This window comes from Lepus europaeus, chromosome 8 (genome assembly GCF_033115175.1).
Source record: "Lepus europaeus isolate LE1 chromosome 8, mLepTim1.pri, whole genome shotgun sequence".
NCBI classification, from domain to species: Eukaryota; Metazoa; Chordata; class Mammalia; order Lagomorpha; family Leporidae; genus Lepus; species Lepus europaeus.
The window spans coordinates 68605236-68617472 of record NC_084834.1 but is presented as its reverse complement, the minus strand read 5'-3'; the positions used below and the strand labels follow the sequence as shown (position 1 = coordinate 68617472).

At 41.6% G+C, this 12237-nt stretch overlaps 1 protein-coding gene across 1 annotated transcript in view; it reads right to left on the bottom strand.

Annotated features, from left to right (window-relative positions):
- Window positions 1–12237, bottom strand: part of COL25A1 (collagen type XXV alpha 1 chain) — a 517707-nt gene that overhangs the window by 8317 nt on the left and 497153 nt on the right. Inside the window, exons 33-37 of the mRNA XM_062199755.1 lie at window positions 11398–11451; window positions 7233–7286; window positions 5807–5833; window positions 4411–4464; window positions 675–761 (exon numbers count right to left, since the gene is read on the bottom strand). Coding sequence (XP_062055739.1) covers window positions 675–761; window positions 4411–4464; window positions 5807–5833; window positions 7233–7286; window positions 11398–11451 — 276 coding nt within the window. The remainder of the gene's footprint in view (window positions 1–674; window positions 762–4410; window positions 4465–5806; window positions 5834–7232; window positions 7287–11397; window positions 11452–12237) is intronic.

Genomic DNA, 12237 nt, shown 5'->3' with positions numbered 1-12237 from the left:
AGCCTGTTCATGCGCATGCATGTAGTGCGTGTATCATATGAAGCTTGCTGTGGAAAGCACCACTTCACATGGACGGAAATGAGTAGATCATAAGCAAAGGAACTGCATGCAGGGTGGTAGGAAAGAGAAATACTGTACCAATTGGCAAGGGGCATCCAGCCCATCCAGGCCAGGCTGGCCTGGCTCCCCTTTTTCCCCCTTAACGCCACGGAATCCCTGTTTGTAAAGATTAACTCATAACGTTACTAACACAAGAATTCATTTCAACACAAATTCTGCTAAAGAAAGAACTACAATAAAGGCTGGGAGAGGAGCCAGTCTGAAGGGAAATGCAGCATCTAATGGAGGTGGACCAATGCAGTGGAGCTGGGCATGTCTGGAAACGGTGCTCTTTTCTTTCTGGGACGGGGAATGGCACTGGTTCCTCTTGAGATCCAATCTTCAGAATCCAGTGGCACAGTGACCCTTGTGGGTTAAGATACCAGGCTGAGCCAGCGGTCAGAGACAAGATGTGCAGTGGGTGGGGAAAACCCGAGACAGATGCTCTAGTACCTGAAAGTCCAAGTTAAATGACCCCAATCTGAGACCCCACTGTTATGGGCTCCTTCAGCCTGCTCCTCTCCCGTGGCCTCCCCTCACACAGGACTGGAGACGGTTCCATGAGTCAGACATACCAACGGGCAGGGTGCATCTAATCCAGGAGCACCCTGTTCTCCTTTCTCCCCTTTAGGCCCCTTTTTGCCTTTCTTTCCCTTTTCCCCCTGTGGATACAAGGGTTTAAATGAAAGACAGGTTTTATTTGGGGGTTGAGGGTGGACATAAAGGTGATTCAAAAGGTGGTTTAGCTCAAGAAAGTCTGGGAGGGCATTTACCACTGTTTCATGGTTTAGGTAAGGCATGATGCCATAGCAAATGACAGATCCTTTCAGAGTGACAGAGGACTGCAGACTGAGGTGTATGGGATTCTGTTTAAGATACTCAGCAAGATGAAAGAAAGTGACCCAGACGGATAATATATCAGAAAGGTAGACCGGTGCTGACTTGGACCACACTGTCACAGTCACTGCGGATCAAGGGCTTGTGTGACGGATCTGGTGAGGGCGACAGGCACCAACTGTACTGAACCCTCTCCGTGGCAGGTGGAGCTCAGGCAAACAATGCATGCCTCACCCAATTTTTAATTCCTGTCAACTTGCTGTGTTTTTTTTTTTTTTTTAACTAATCCTGTAACAGATCAAAGCTACCTTGAACCAGAGGACAAGAACAGATATTCACAGCTTCTACATCTTTGAGACAGATCCAACTTATTTTATGTAAGTTCTCCTTACAAAATATTCAATGTATTTTAGGCATGCTTCTGTTTCTTTTAACATTCTTTTCTGCAAAAGTAAAAGCAAATACTCTCCTTATTAATCCAGATAAACAAATGTTCAAAGTGCTAATACTTTGCAGCGATGCCAATTGGAGAAATGCTTATTTATAAACCTCAGGATCTTCTTTAATTCACTTCTCTTATTGATCTCATGCCAGGTGTTTACAGTGGTAAATGAGTTTCCAGCTTACAATGTAATAAAAGCCAAAAAGTGAAAAAAAAAATCTGTTCAAGGAGGGAAACAGTTTGGACTCAGTGAAAATGAAGTAGGCAGGATGATTACACAGTGGAATGTAGCCATGGAAATTAGTATTTAGGAATCAAGGTAAAGGCTGTGGGAAATCTGCATGGATCACAGGGATGGAGGAATTTAGGAAAGGAGGCAAAAGGAGGAGAAGGGAGGAATGCACCTCAGCTGTTTCACATTAGCATAAGTACCTCTACCAATTTATAGACAGGGAGTTGGTGCTGTGCAGAATATGAAATACAGCGTAATACAAATTTAAATTAGTGTGCATTCTGAAATAGGATGGCAGTTATAATAACACTGAACACCTGCTGAAGCCAAACAACATGAATAGTCAAAGGTGAAAAGACATATACATCACAGCAATATATGAGAGACACATTCACAATTAATAGTTCATTCTAACAGCATGAGTAAAAGCTCCTCGTTTATCTCCTGTGCGCCAAAAAGATTGCATCACAAGGTGCAGAATCAAACAATTGGCCTTCCTGAATACTGGGGAAGTAGAGAAAGTCTGTGTGACTTAATTGATCCTGATCAAGATAAAGACACAAGAATCCAGGATGAAATGAGAGCAGGCGTGACAGGAAGTGAGACAGGAGGAGCATTTGGGTATCAGTTGTTCATGTAAGCAACATGAATCAATATCCTTCCTAGCAAAATAACTTCAATATCATGACATAAAATGGATGTAATCTTGTTTGAGTGAGCTTTTCCCTCCCAGAAGGCAATGCACTCTTTTTCATGTAGGTGTGACTGAGGCCATGTGTGTTGGGTATTAATTTAGAATTCAGTTCATTTATTATTTGATATGTAAATCAGCTCAGATTAACCACTCCCTAGAAAAGAGTCATTTTATGACTACGGAAATCATTGTTCACTAGTATTTTAGTGAACCTCAAGTTTGAAGGAGAAGAGATACTACTGTACAAAGAAGAATGTACCGATGTTATTATTCCCCAGCATTATTTTATAATATGAAGTGATCACCCATGCAATAGAAAACCATCCATCACTGGGGATCTGAGCACATGAGGGCTCTTTCTGATTTTTATTTCTCATGTCCATGAATGATACATATGTAATTTTCACATTTAGAATCCAACTTTCCTGGGGCTGGTGCTGTGGCACAGTGGGTTAATGCCCTGGCCCAAAGCACCAGCATCCCATATGGGTGCCGGTTCGAGACCTCGCTACTCCACTTCCCATCCAGCTCTCTGCTATGTCCTGGGATAGCAGTGGAGAATGGCCCAAGTCCTTGGGCCCCTATGCCCGCATTGGAGACCTGGAAGAAACTCCTGGCTGATAGAATACAAACATAAGGAAAATGGAAATGCTAATTACCTGAGTTGATCATTTTATGCTGAATACATGTATTGAACTACTGCACTATATCTGATAAAAATGTGCAAGTATTATGTGTTAATGACCTTTTAAAAATTCCATTTTCCATGAACCTTCTGAAATACTAATTTATAAAACTTCCCTGTTGAAGAGAATTCACAGGGCCCAGAAACTATGCAGTTGGGGGACCAGTATTGTGGGGTGTCAGGTAAAGCTGACGCTGGCATCTCATATGGGCTCTGGTTGTGTCCCAGCTGCTCCACTTTCAATCTAGCTCCCTGCTAATGACTTGGGAAAAGCAGCAGAAGATGGCCCAAGTGCTTGGGCCTTTGCTGCCCATGTGGGAGACCTGGCTGAAGTTTCTGGTTCCCACCTTTGGCTTCACTCAACCTTGGCCATTGCAGCCATGTGGGGAGTGAATCAGCAAATGGAATATTTTCTCTCTTTCTCTTTCTGTCTCTCTCTCTCTTTCTTTCTGTCTCTCCCTCTCTGTAGCTCTGACTTTCAAATAAATACATCTTTTTTTTTTAAGTATGTTGTTAAAGACAGCAGGATGCAAGTTAATCTGAGAAATATACTAAATTTGGATTGTAAATATTTAATTTCAACTACTTTAATATTTTTACTAGTCTGTTGAGGGATTGAATTTTTGTTTGCTTTATCTGCTCTGTTCAATGAAGAAACTTCTTTTTAGGTATATTATCAGGTCAAATGTTCAAGCAAAGTAGAGAGAGAGAGAAAAAAAAAAGACATAAAGAGAAGAATAATGGAGAGGAAAGGGAAGAAGTGATTTTTAAAATCCATAATCCAAACTTGGCTTTGCTTAATAAAGACTCCTATCTATTCTGGAGGTGATGGCACTAAAATATAGCCTCAACATCAACCTCCTAAAATACACAAACACCTTCATGCAAATAATCCACAGCATCCAGTTCTAAATCCAAAGGCAGCAAGTTCTAGTCCTGTGCAATGGATATTCTGTGGTTTGTCCACTGCACTGCTTATCCTACACTTTTGAGTAAAAAGAATCAAGGCACATTTCTCTGTTTCTTTACTGGGAATGATGTGACAATCAATGAGATGCTGGCTTTACTGTATTAGATGGGCTCTGCCAAAATATCAGATTTGTGCCATTTGATTTCACTTAAAAGAAACTTTCTCAATAACCCCAAGATATCATATTTTTCAAAGAATTGGCATCAGGTAACTGAAAGACTATAGCTTGGATACCTGGGGATATTTTTTTCTCCTATGCTAGACAGTCCTCTAATTTCTAGCAGTGCTACCGACTTCACTTGGCTAAGGCCTGGATCCTCGGATGAGGCATCAGTGTGTTTTTGGAGCACAGGAAAGGGTGAATTAGGTATGAGAAGGAATCACACAGGTTCAGCAGCAAAGCAGACAGCGTGAGCGGAGTCACACAGGCACATGCTGGCAGGGAGGTCACCTTTTCTCCCTTTTCTCCTAGGTCGCCCTTCTCGCCCCGTGGACCAGGGAAGCCCTGGGGGATAAAAAGCAAACCCAGGAGATATTTGGTGTTAAGTATGGCAAAGTCATATGAAAATAATAAAAACAAAAAACTCTTAGGATTTCATGTGTCTAAACAGAATGAAAAATGGCATGCCAGATAATCTTAGGACAGATAGGTAGATTAACACTCAGAAATAATAGTTTTTTAGCATCTCACTTTTCTAAACACCACAGGTATCTTGTTTTTCTTCTAAGGAAAGCAGAGTGGAATGAATCCCAGGATACAACCTTGAATCCTGGAAAGTTCACAGATTTGTATGGGTTTGGATAAATCACCTCTGTGCTTTGGTCCTCTGATTGTCAAATGGGGTTAAGGATATCAGCTGCACAGAGATTGTCAATGTTAAATGAGATGATGTGCACACCAGAGGGATATCAACACATAGCAGGTGCTCAGTAGATAGCAATGTTATGATTCCTGCAACTATCATTATTCACATAATAGAAGCTGAGCAGTGAACGTTTCTAGATGCTTGTGCTTTCAACAGTCTCTATTTTTATAGAATTATGCTAGCATCAGACATGTAGGAACTCACTGTTAAGAATAAAAAATATTGCATGATAGCTTTGAAAAAAAAAAACATAATAGGGGCTGGCACTGTGGCACAGTGGGTTAATGCCCTGGCCTGAAGTGCCAGCATCCCATATGGCTGCTGGTTTGAGACCTGGCTGCTCCACTTCCCATCCAGCTCACTTCTGTGGCATGGGAAAGCAGTAAAAGATGGCCCAAATACTTGGGCCCCTGCACCTGTGTGGGAGACCCAGAAGAAGCTCCTGGCTCCTGGCTTTGGATTGGCACAACTCTGGCTATTGTGGCCAATTGAGGAGTGAACCATCAGATGGAAGACCTCTCTCTCTCTCTCTCTCTCTCTCTCTCTCTCTCTCTCTCTCTCTCTCCCCCTCTCCTCTCTCTCTTTCAAATAAATAAATAAATCTAAAAAAAAAAAGGATACTGATTTAATTTCCTTTAAAAAAAAAAAGAAAAACATAATAGACCATTCCCTAAGGATACTATGTGAGAGGTATATTGATTTTATGCATATTTTTCCATGCTCTTATCAGGAGTATCCTTAATTTGGGAAAGGATTTTGAAGGGCCACTATCCACTGTCAGTTGTTAATTTTATACTTGATAATGATATTTTTGCTTTTATGTTCATCCATATTTTACATTGCTGTCTACATGCACAGCAATATATGCTCTATGCACAACTGTATGTGCAACAAAAATAGGAAGTATTCTTCCTGTTCTTGATGATGGAGACCAGCAGCATCTATTATGATAAGAAGTTGTTTACTGTATGTATTACTTACATCAAGACCAGGCTCTCCATCTTTCCCCTGCCAAAGAACCATAGTAGCTACATTAGTGTCCCTAAGTTTGATGAATAGGTTATTGTTTTATTTAAGGGTGCTTGGACATGCAACACTAGCATTAGAATACTGCTTCAGAAATGTGAAAAGGATGCTCCATTAGTAGCACAAGTTTCTTTCAGTCAAATGAAGTGACTGCTAACTGTTACAGCTAAGGATGGTGAAAACTTTCAGTTATATATCAGGCTAAATAGAGTGATACTAGCTGGAGTTTAATGCCTGGTATTCAAGTTATCCAGAAGTGGAATTGAAAGCAAAAATAATACTGTTTAGTTGATGCAAAAACACACCAGCATTCATGAAGTATGGGAACCAATGCTACTCTAATTTGGTAGAGCTAGCAGTTAGCTCATAAATGAGTAAAGAATGTGAACACTTTATTGTTAAAATGTAGTTTTAATTTGGCTAGATGTGCATGTTGAATGTAAGTATTAAGGGTGTGAAAGTCACAACTCAAGAGCGGTTTGTAAGTAAGCTTTGTCAGTGAAGGATCCCCAGATAGAAAAGGAGTTATAATACTGTCATGCAAGGTTGATAAATTCACACCCACAGCACAGGTTAGCAGGGGGACAACCCTACACTGCTACCCTGGGTTACCACCCTCTGTTCCAGAAAGACTGCTTTGATCTGTCAATTTCAAAATCAGTGTCCTTTTTTTAGCACCAATATAATCATGGTTTAAGTGTAGCATTTTTAGTTCATAAGATGAATGTGAACGATATGGGGAGGTTAAAACCCTTAATAGGACATTTTTCTTTGTAGTCCTACCACATGCAACTGATCCAAGGAAAATTATTGCACAGATAATGTGTTTGAAGCCAATCTAAGGTCTCAGTTTGATTCAGCGTAGTTAATTTTCAAGAAGTTGGAACACAATCTATGTTCTGGATGTTATTTGTCAATTACAGCAGTTTAGAAAGGTCAGAAATATCACAGCACCATATATATCTATCTAATTGGGGGAATAATTTTTACTAGCAGGAATAGCTTTAGTAAATAACCATTGAGTCCAGATGAAGTCTGAAGAAGGTTGTTTTAAATGAAGTTTTCACACCCACTTTAGATAACAGTGACCCTTCCAGGAAGTGCCAGTTATGCCAAAATCCTGCTTTCAGCTCTCTGCTGTTTCTCTTACAGTCTCTGATGCTGTTGTGAAGGGCGTGGGTATGTCTGGATGTGAGGAGAGGGACACTGAATGAGGCCGAGCTTTTAAGGACACAAAACTATCAGTACTGTACATAATCAGTGAGGTGTCTTTGCTCCTCTATTGTGATTAGTTTGCACACAGGGGAAGAGCTAACCATAGCAGTGACAGGTCATGGATGCATGCTATAGGTGGTAACTGCTCACGTGACCATCAACTCACAGGTAGGCCATAGGGCCCTCTGGGTCCAGGCTCTCCCATAGCTCCTTTTTCACCCTGAAATTCAAAGTAGAAAGTTGAAATGATACACGTACATCTATATTCACAGTTTTTTTCTACATAAGAACCAACCTATCAAATAATAATGCATGTTCTTGCCAGAATTATTTTCATGATTCCATGTGATTGTAACATATGAATTGTATGCTGGCAACTGGTGGTGCCATAAATAGCAGTGATTATTAGTGTTATACAATGAGAGTTCTTGCTTTTAATGAAAAGGGCTTGGCAACCTACACACCATTAATTCAAAATCAGTTTCTTTCCATTTGATCTGACAGTGTTGCTGTGAGGGGGGGTGTGTGCATTTGAGCGTGCATGTTGCAAGTAGTGGGAGGTGGGACTTTAAAGTGAGGGTTCACGGGGCCGGCGCTGTGGTGCAGCGGGTTAACACCCTGGCCTGAAGCGCCAGCACCCCATGTGGGTGCCGGTTCTAGTCCTGACTACTCCACTTCTGATCCAGCTCTCTGCTATGGCCTGGGATAGCAGTAGAAGATGGCCCAAGTCCTTGGGTCCCTGAACCCGTGTGGGAGACCTGGAGGAAGCTCCTGGCTCCTGGCTTCGGATTGGTGCAGCTCCAGCTGTTGTGGCCAATTGGGGAGTGAACCATTGGATGGAAGACCTCTCTCTCTCTCTCTCTTTCTGCCTCTCCTCTCTCTGTGTAACTCTGACTTTCAAATAAAAATAAATAAATATTAAAAAAAACAAGAAAAGTTATTTCAAAAAAAAAAGAGTGAGGGTTCACATAAGCCAGCACAGATGTACTTTGAAATAACTCCACAGAGTACAGTAGGTTGAAGTTTTAAAAACATCCACAGGTAATTTTAGTAGAACTATTTCCTTTCCCCTCCTCTAATAGATAACCTTGCCTTTGCTTTGTTTTAAAATTTACTTACGTATTTGAAAGGGACAAGGAAGGGGAGGGGGAGGGGGAGAGGGAAGGGGAGAGAGAAGGGGAGGGAGACGGGGAGGGGAAGGGAAATCTTCCATGTGTTGGTTCATTCTACAAACGCCAGTCACAGCTGGACCTGGATCAGGTGGAAGCCAGGAGCCAAGGACTCCATCCGGGCCTCCCACGTGGGTGGCAGGGACCCAAGTATTTGAACCGTCACCTGCTGCCCCTGAGGGTGCACATTAGCAGGAAGACAAACTCAGAGGCAGAGATGGGAGTGAAACCCAGGCACTCCGGTATGGGATGCAGAGGTACCTTAACCACTCTGCCAATGCCTGCTCCATGTTTTGTTTTTAGGATGACTATTACTATGGCTTATTTGGATAAAGCAGTCACTAAGCCATCTGGAGCTTCTCTTCTAGAATAGCCCAGCCCTAATCATTACTTTAAGCTAAAAATGACAATTCTACTTATCTTGCTGGAGATTATTTCCGAGGTGGACACACGGACCAGTTTTGATGTCAGGGCATTCAGCTGGGAAACTTTGGGAATGGTGTTCTCCTTGTTAAGGGAGAGACATTGGGGCAACTGGCACAAGTGTTTTTTTTTTTTCCCCCCTTAAGATTTCATTTATTTCTTTGAAAAGCAGAGTTACAGAGAGAAAAGGAGAGGGGAGAGGGGGAGAATCTACCATACACTGGTTCACTCTCTGAGTGGATGCCATAGCTAGGGCTGGGTCAGGCTGAAGCCAGGAGTTTCATCCAGGTTTCCCACGTGGGTTCAGGACCCAAGTACTGGGGCCATCCTCTACTACTTTTGGGGAGGGGCAAGTCTTGCTGTCCTCGTGACAGCTCAAGGGAGGGGACACTTGGAACCGCTCCTACCAGCTTGCCTGTGGTTAGATGACAAGCACTGGACCAAAGCTCAGGGAACTCCTTTCCTTTGACCACTTCGTCACAGAAAACAACACATTTCTTTCTTGTTTATGCCGCCTTGGGTTTGGTTTCTGTCACTGAGAGCCCAAAGCACTCATGGATCTGAATGTACAGCTTCTCCTAGATTAAGTAATGCAAAAGCACTCCTGAGCCTCTCAAACTTAACACATTTTCTAGTGTCTTGAAGTCTGTTACAAGACCAAATGATGCAGGAGCCTCAGGTGCTTGGAGGCCCAAATACTAATACTGAAAGGCATGCCTATGAAAAATCTGTAATAGCATTGACTGTCAAATGCTTGGTTTCTTTTAAGTTGATCTACTTTAACTCCAGTTATTTAATCTACATTTCTACACTGAGAATTATTGTAGAATGCCTCCCTTTGCCAATTCCTAGGGGTCCAGATGGTGCCTCAATCACTTAGCTTTGAGAACCACACTCCAGTGTAGCACTTCGGCAGAGGGGCACTTGGAGAATACTGATATATGATCCAGTTAAGATAGCTAACATGCCGAGTAAATACAAGTGTAACACTTTACACTGCCCACCATCTGACTTCAACTATGCCTTCAGAAATTCTTCGCAATTTCATTTGCTCTTCTGGTTAATTCGGCCCCAGCACTGAGACCTGATACCCTTGTGACACTGTGGAGCTATCGGAAGTGGCAGCTGATTTACCAAACAGTAAACCCTCTCGAGCTGTGGGGCATTCTGCCAAAAGGCTGCCCAAGACCTGCTTCTCCATTTTTAGTACACTACCCGGGCTGGGTTTCTTGATGCAATGCTTGAAAGTGAATGTGCAGCAACCACGTGGTGGCTTTTCAAAGCTTTCATATGTATATATGATCTATTTATTTGAATGGCAGAGTTACAGAGAGAGAGAGAATTACGATGATCTACAGAAGTTGTTGACTTATCTTAGCAGTAAGGAAACTGCAGATTCAGACTCTGTTCCTCTAGGATACATCGCTTTCTAGAAGCATTTTTGGATAAAACCTGTCTTCCTGCACTGTTAGTGTATCAGTTGGTGTCGTTCTCTGGCCATTTCTTACACATATTTTTTTTTTCTTGGATGCAGTTAGATTGTAAACTCTTCTAGGGCAGAGAAAATAGCTGTTTTCTCTGCAGCACTGAGTATGTAAGTATTGATAAAATTATTAATAAAAAACCGTGTGATGATGAATCAATTATAATGGTCTTATTCAATGTACTGGAACACATTACAGAATAGGTTTCACATAAGTAGGGGAGAGTGTTTCCATAGTTTGCACATAGTAGCACTTGATAAAGATTTACTGCATGAATAAATTCCATTTATAGAACATGGAATTATGGAATTGGAAGGGACGTCAAAGAACTCACTACCCAGCACTCTTTTTAAAAGCAAATTACCCCAGACTGATGAAAATCAATCTAGTTTTTAAAAGACCACAAACTCGCACAGTGACTCATTCCAACATTCTGAAGGCCTCACTCTTAGGACATTTTCTTTATATCCTATCCCGCATGGTGGGGAAATTGATGACACAATTTCATTCAGGCACACAAAAAACGTGTGAGTTTTCCAAGGTGAGGAAAAGAAAAAGTGGGAGAAAAACAGAGCGGGTGAGAAGTTCCAGACAGAAGACCAGCTGCTGATGCTGCAGTACTTTTTCTTCTTCTTCTTTTTTTTTTTTGGTCAGATATTTATTTTCCATAGTGAATGTCTTTTTTCTCAAGGACAGGGAAACATGGCCTAGCCATAGAGAGGTTAGTGAAAGGTTTTTGTTTTATAATGCACTGAAATTATTTCCTTATGGTTAAAGAAACACAGGCTGTTCTTCAGCTTTAAAAAAAAAAATGAGCATGTGTAACTGTGTAGAGAATACTTAGGTTTTGTAATTTCCTTTGGAAAAAAGTTATAACTTTCCCTGGATGAATACAGTAGCTTTATATAAAAGATTATCAACCAGAATATGTAGGCCTGGAAATTCTAGCCCCATTGACTTCCACTTTCTGGATGAAGGCCAAATGAAAATATCTTCCTTATGGGTTAAGGAAGCATAATCTGCACTCTTTCTTTTAGCTATGTAAATGTAGGCATTGTTTTTATTATAGCAGCCATATTCTATTTTATGCTCAGTGTTAGGACTCTGAATAGAACTTAAGATACATTTATTTTTTAGGTGAATACTAGCTAGCCCTTTATTTCTTCTGGAAAACGAACAGTTCAGCTAGTATGGAAAAGGCATGGTCTGTGCTTTCTGTAGACTATATGGCTTAACAACCTCAGGGGCTACTTACTCTTTCTCCTTTGGGACCAGCAGGGCCATGGGGTCCCACAGGACCATCTATACCCTAAAGAAAAAAGATAAAAATAAGATAATAGGGGACACATCACAAGGGCTGCAAGAAAAGCAGTCACAATTCATCCTGGACTTTTCCTGAGTGGTTGATGCCTTAGGATGTCAGTGAAACAACTCATCTTTCATCTTTCAAAGTGCTTTATACTTGATTCTTACAGACCAGTGGTTTTCAAGAAACTCATGCAAAAGGGATGAATTCTACAGCTGCACGTTCAATGTCGGGTACACACAAAAAGCCATATATATTTAATTATATATTTCCTCCTGACTAAATGCAACATCTTCACTTTGCTGTTCTCCACCTTGCCCTCATCTCTTCCACAAGCTCCCCACCCCCGCGCCCCCCACTAGCCGCCAGTCTCAGCCAGGCAAGCCCTGAAGCCCGTTTTCAGCTGTTTAAGAGGCTTGAAGAGTTAGACAAGCAGGGAAGAAATGAGAACAGTGCCTAACTGTTCAAACCAAACTTTCTGTGGCTCTGCTGGGAGCAGCAGGGGCTTACAGGGAAGGAATTACTCTCGTCGGTTCTGCTGCAGTGGCTGAAGGCACTGGGTTTGCCACTGGCAAACCAGGCAACCATTATGATTTAATGACATAATAGCCTCCTGGCCTCCTGGTTAGTTCAGGAGGAGGATTTCTGTGGTAAAGGAGGTAACGTTTGAATGAATGCAGGAATACTGAAATCCAGTGAAAATAATGATTGCCTGAAGCAGGCTTTTAGAATGGAAAAGCATGGGATTTCCTTCAAATTCTTAAAACCGTAGCAAGGACTTCAAGTCTA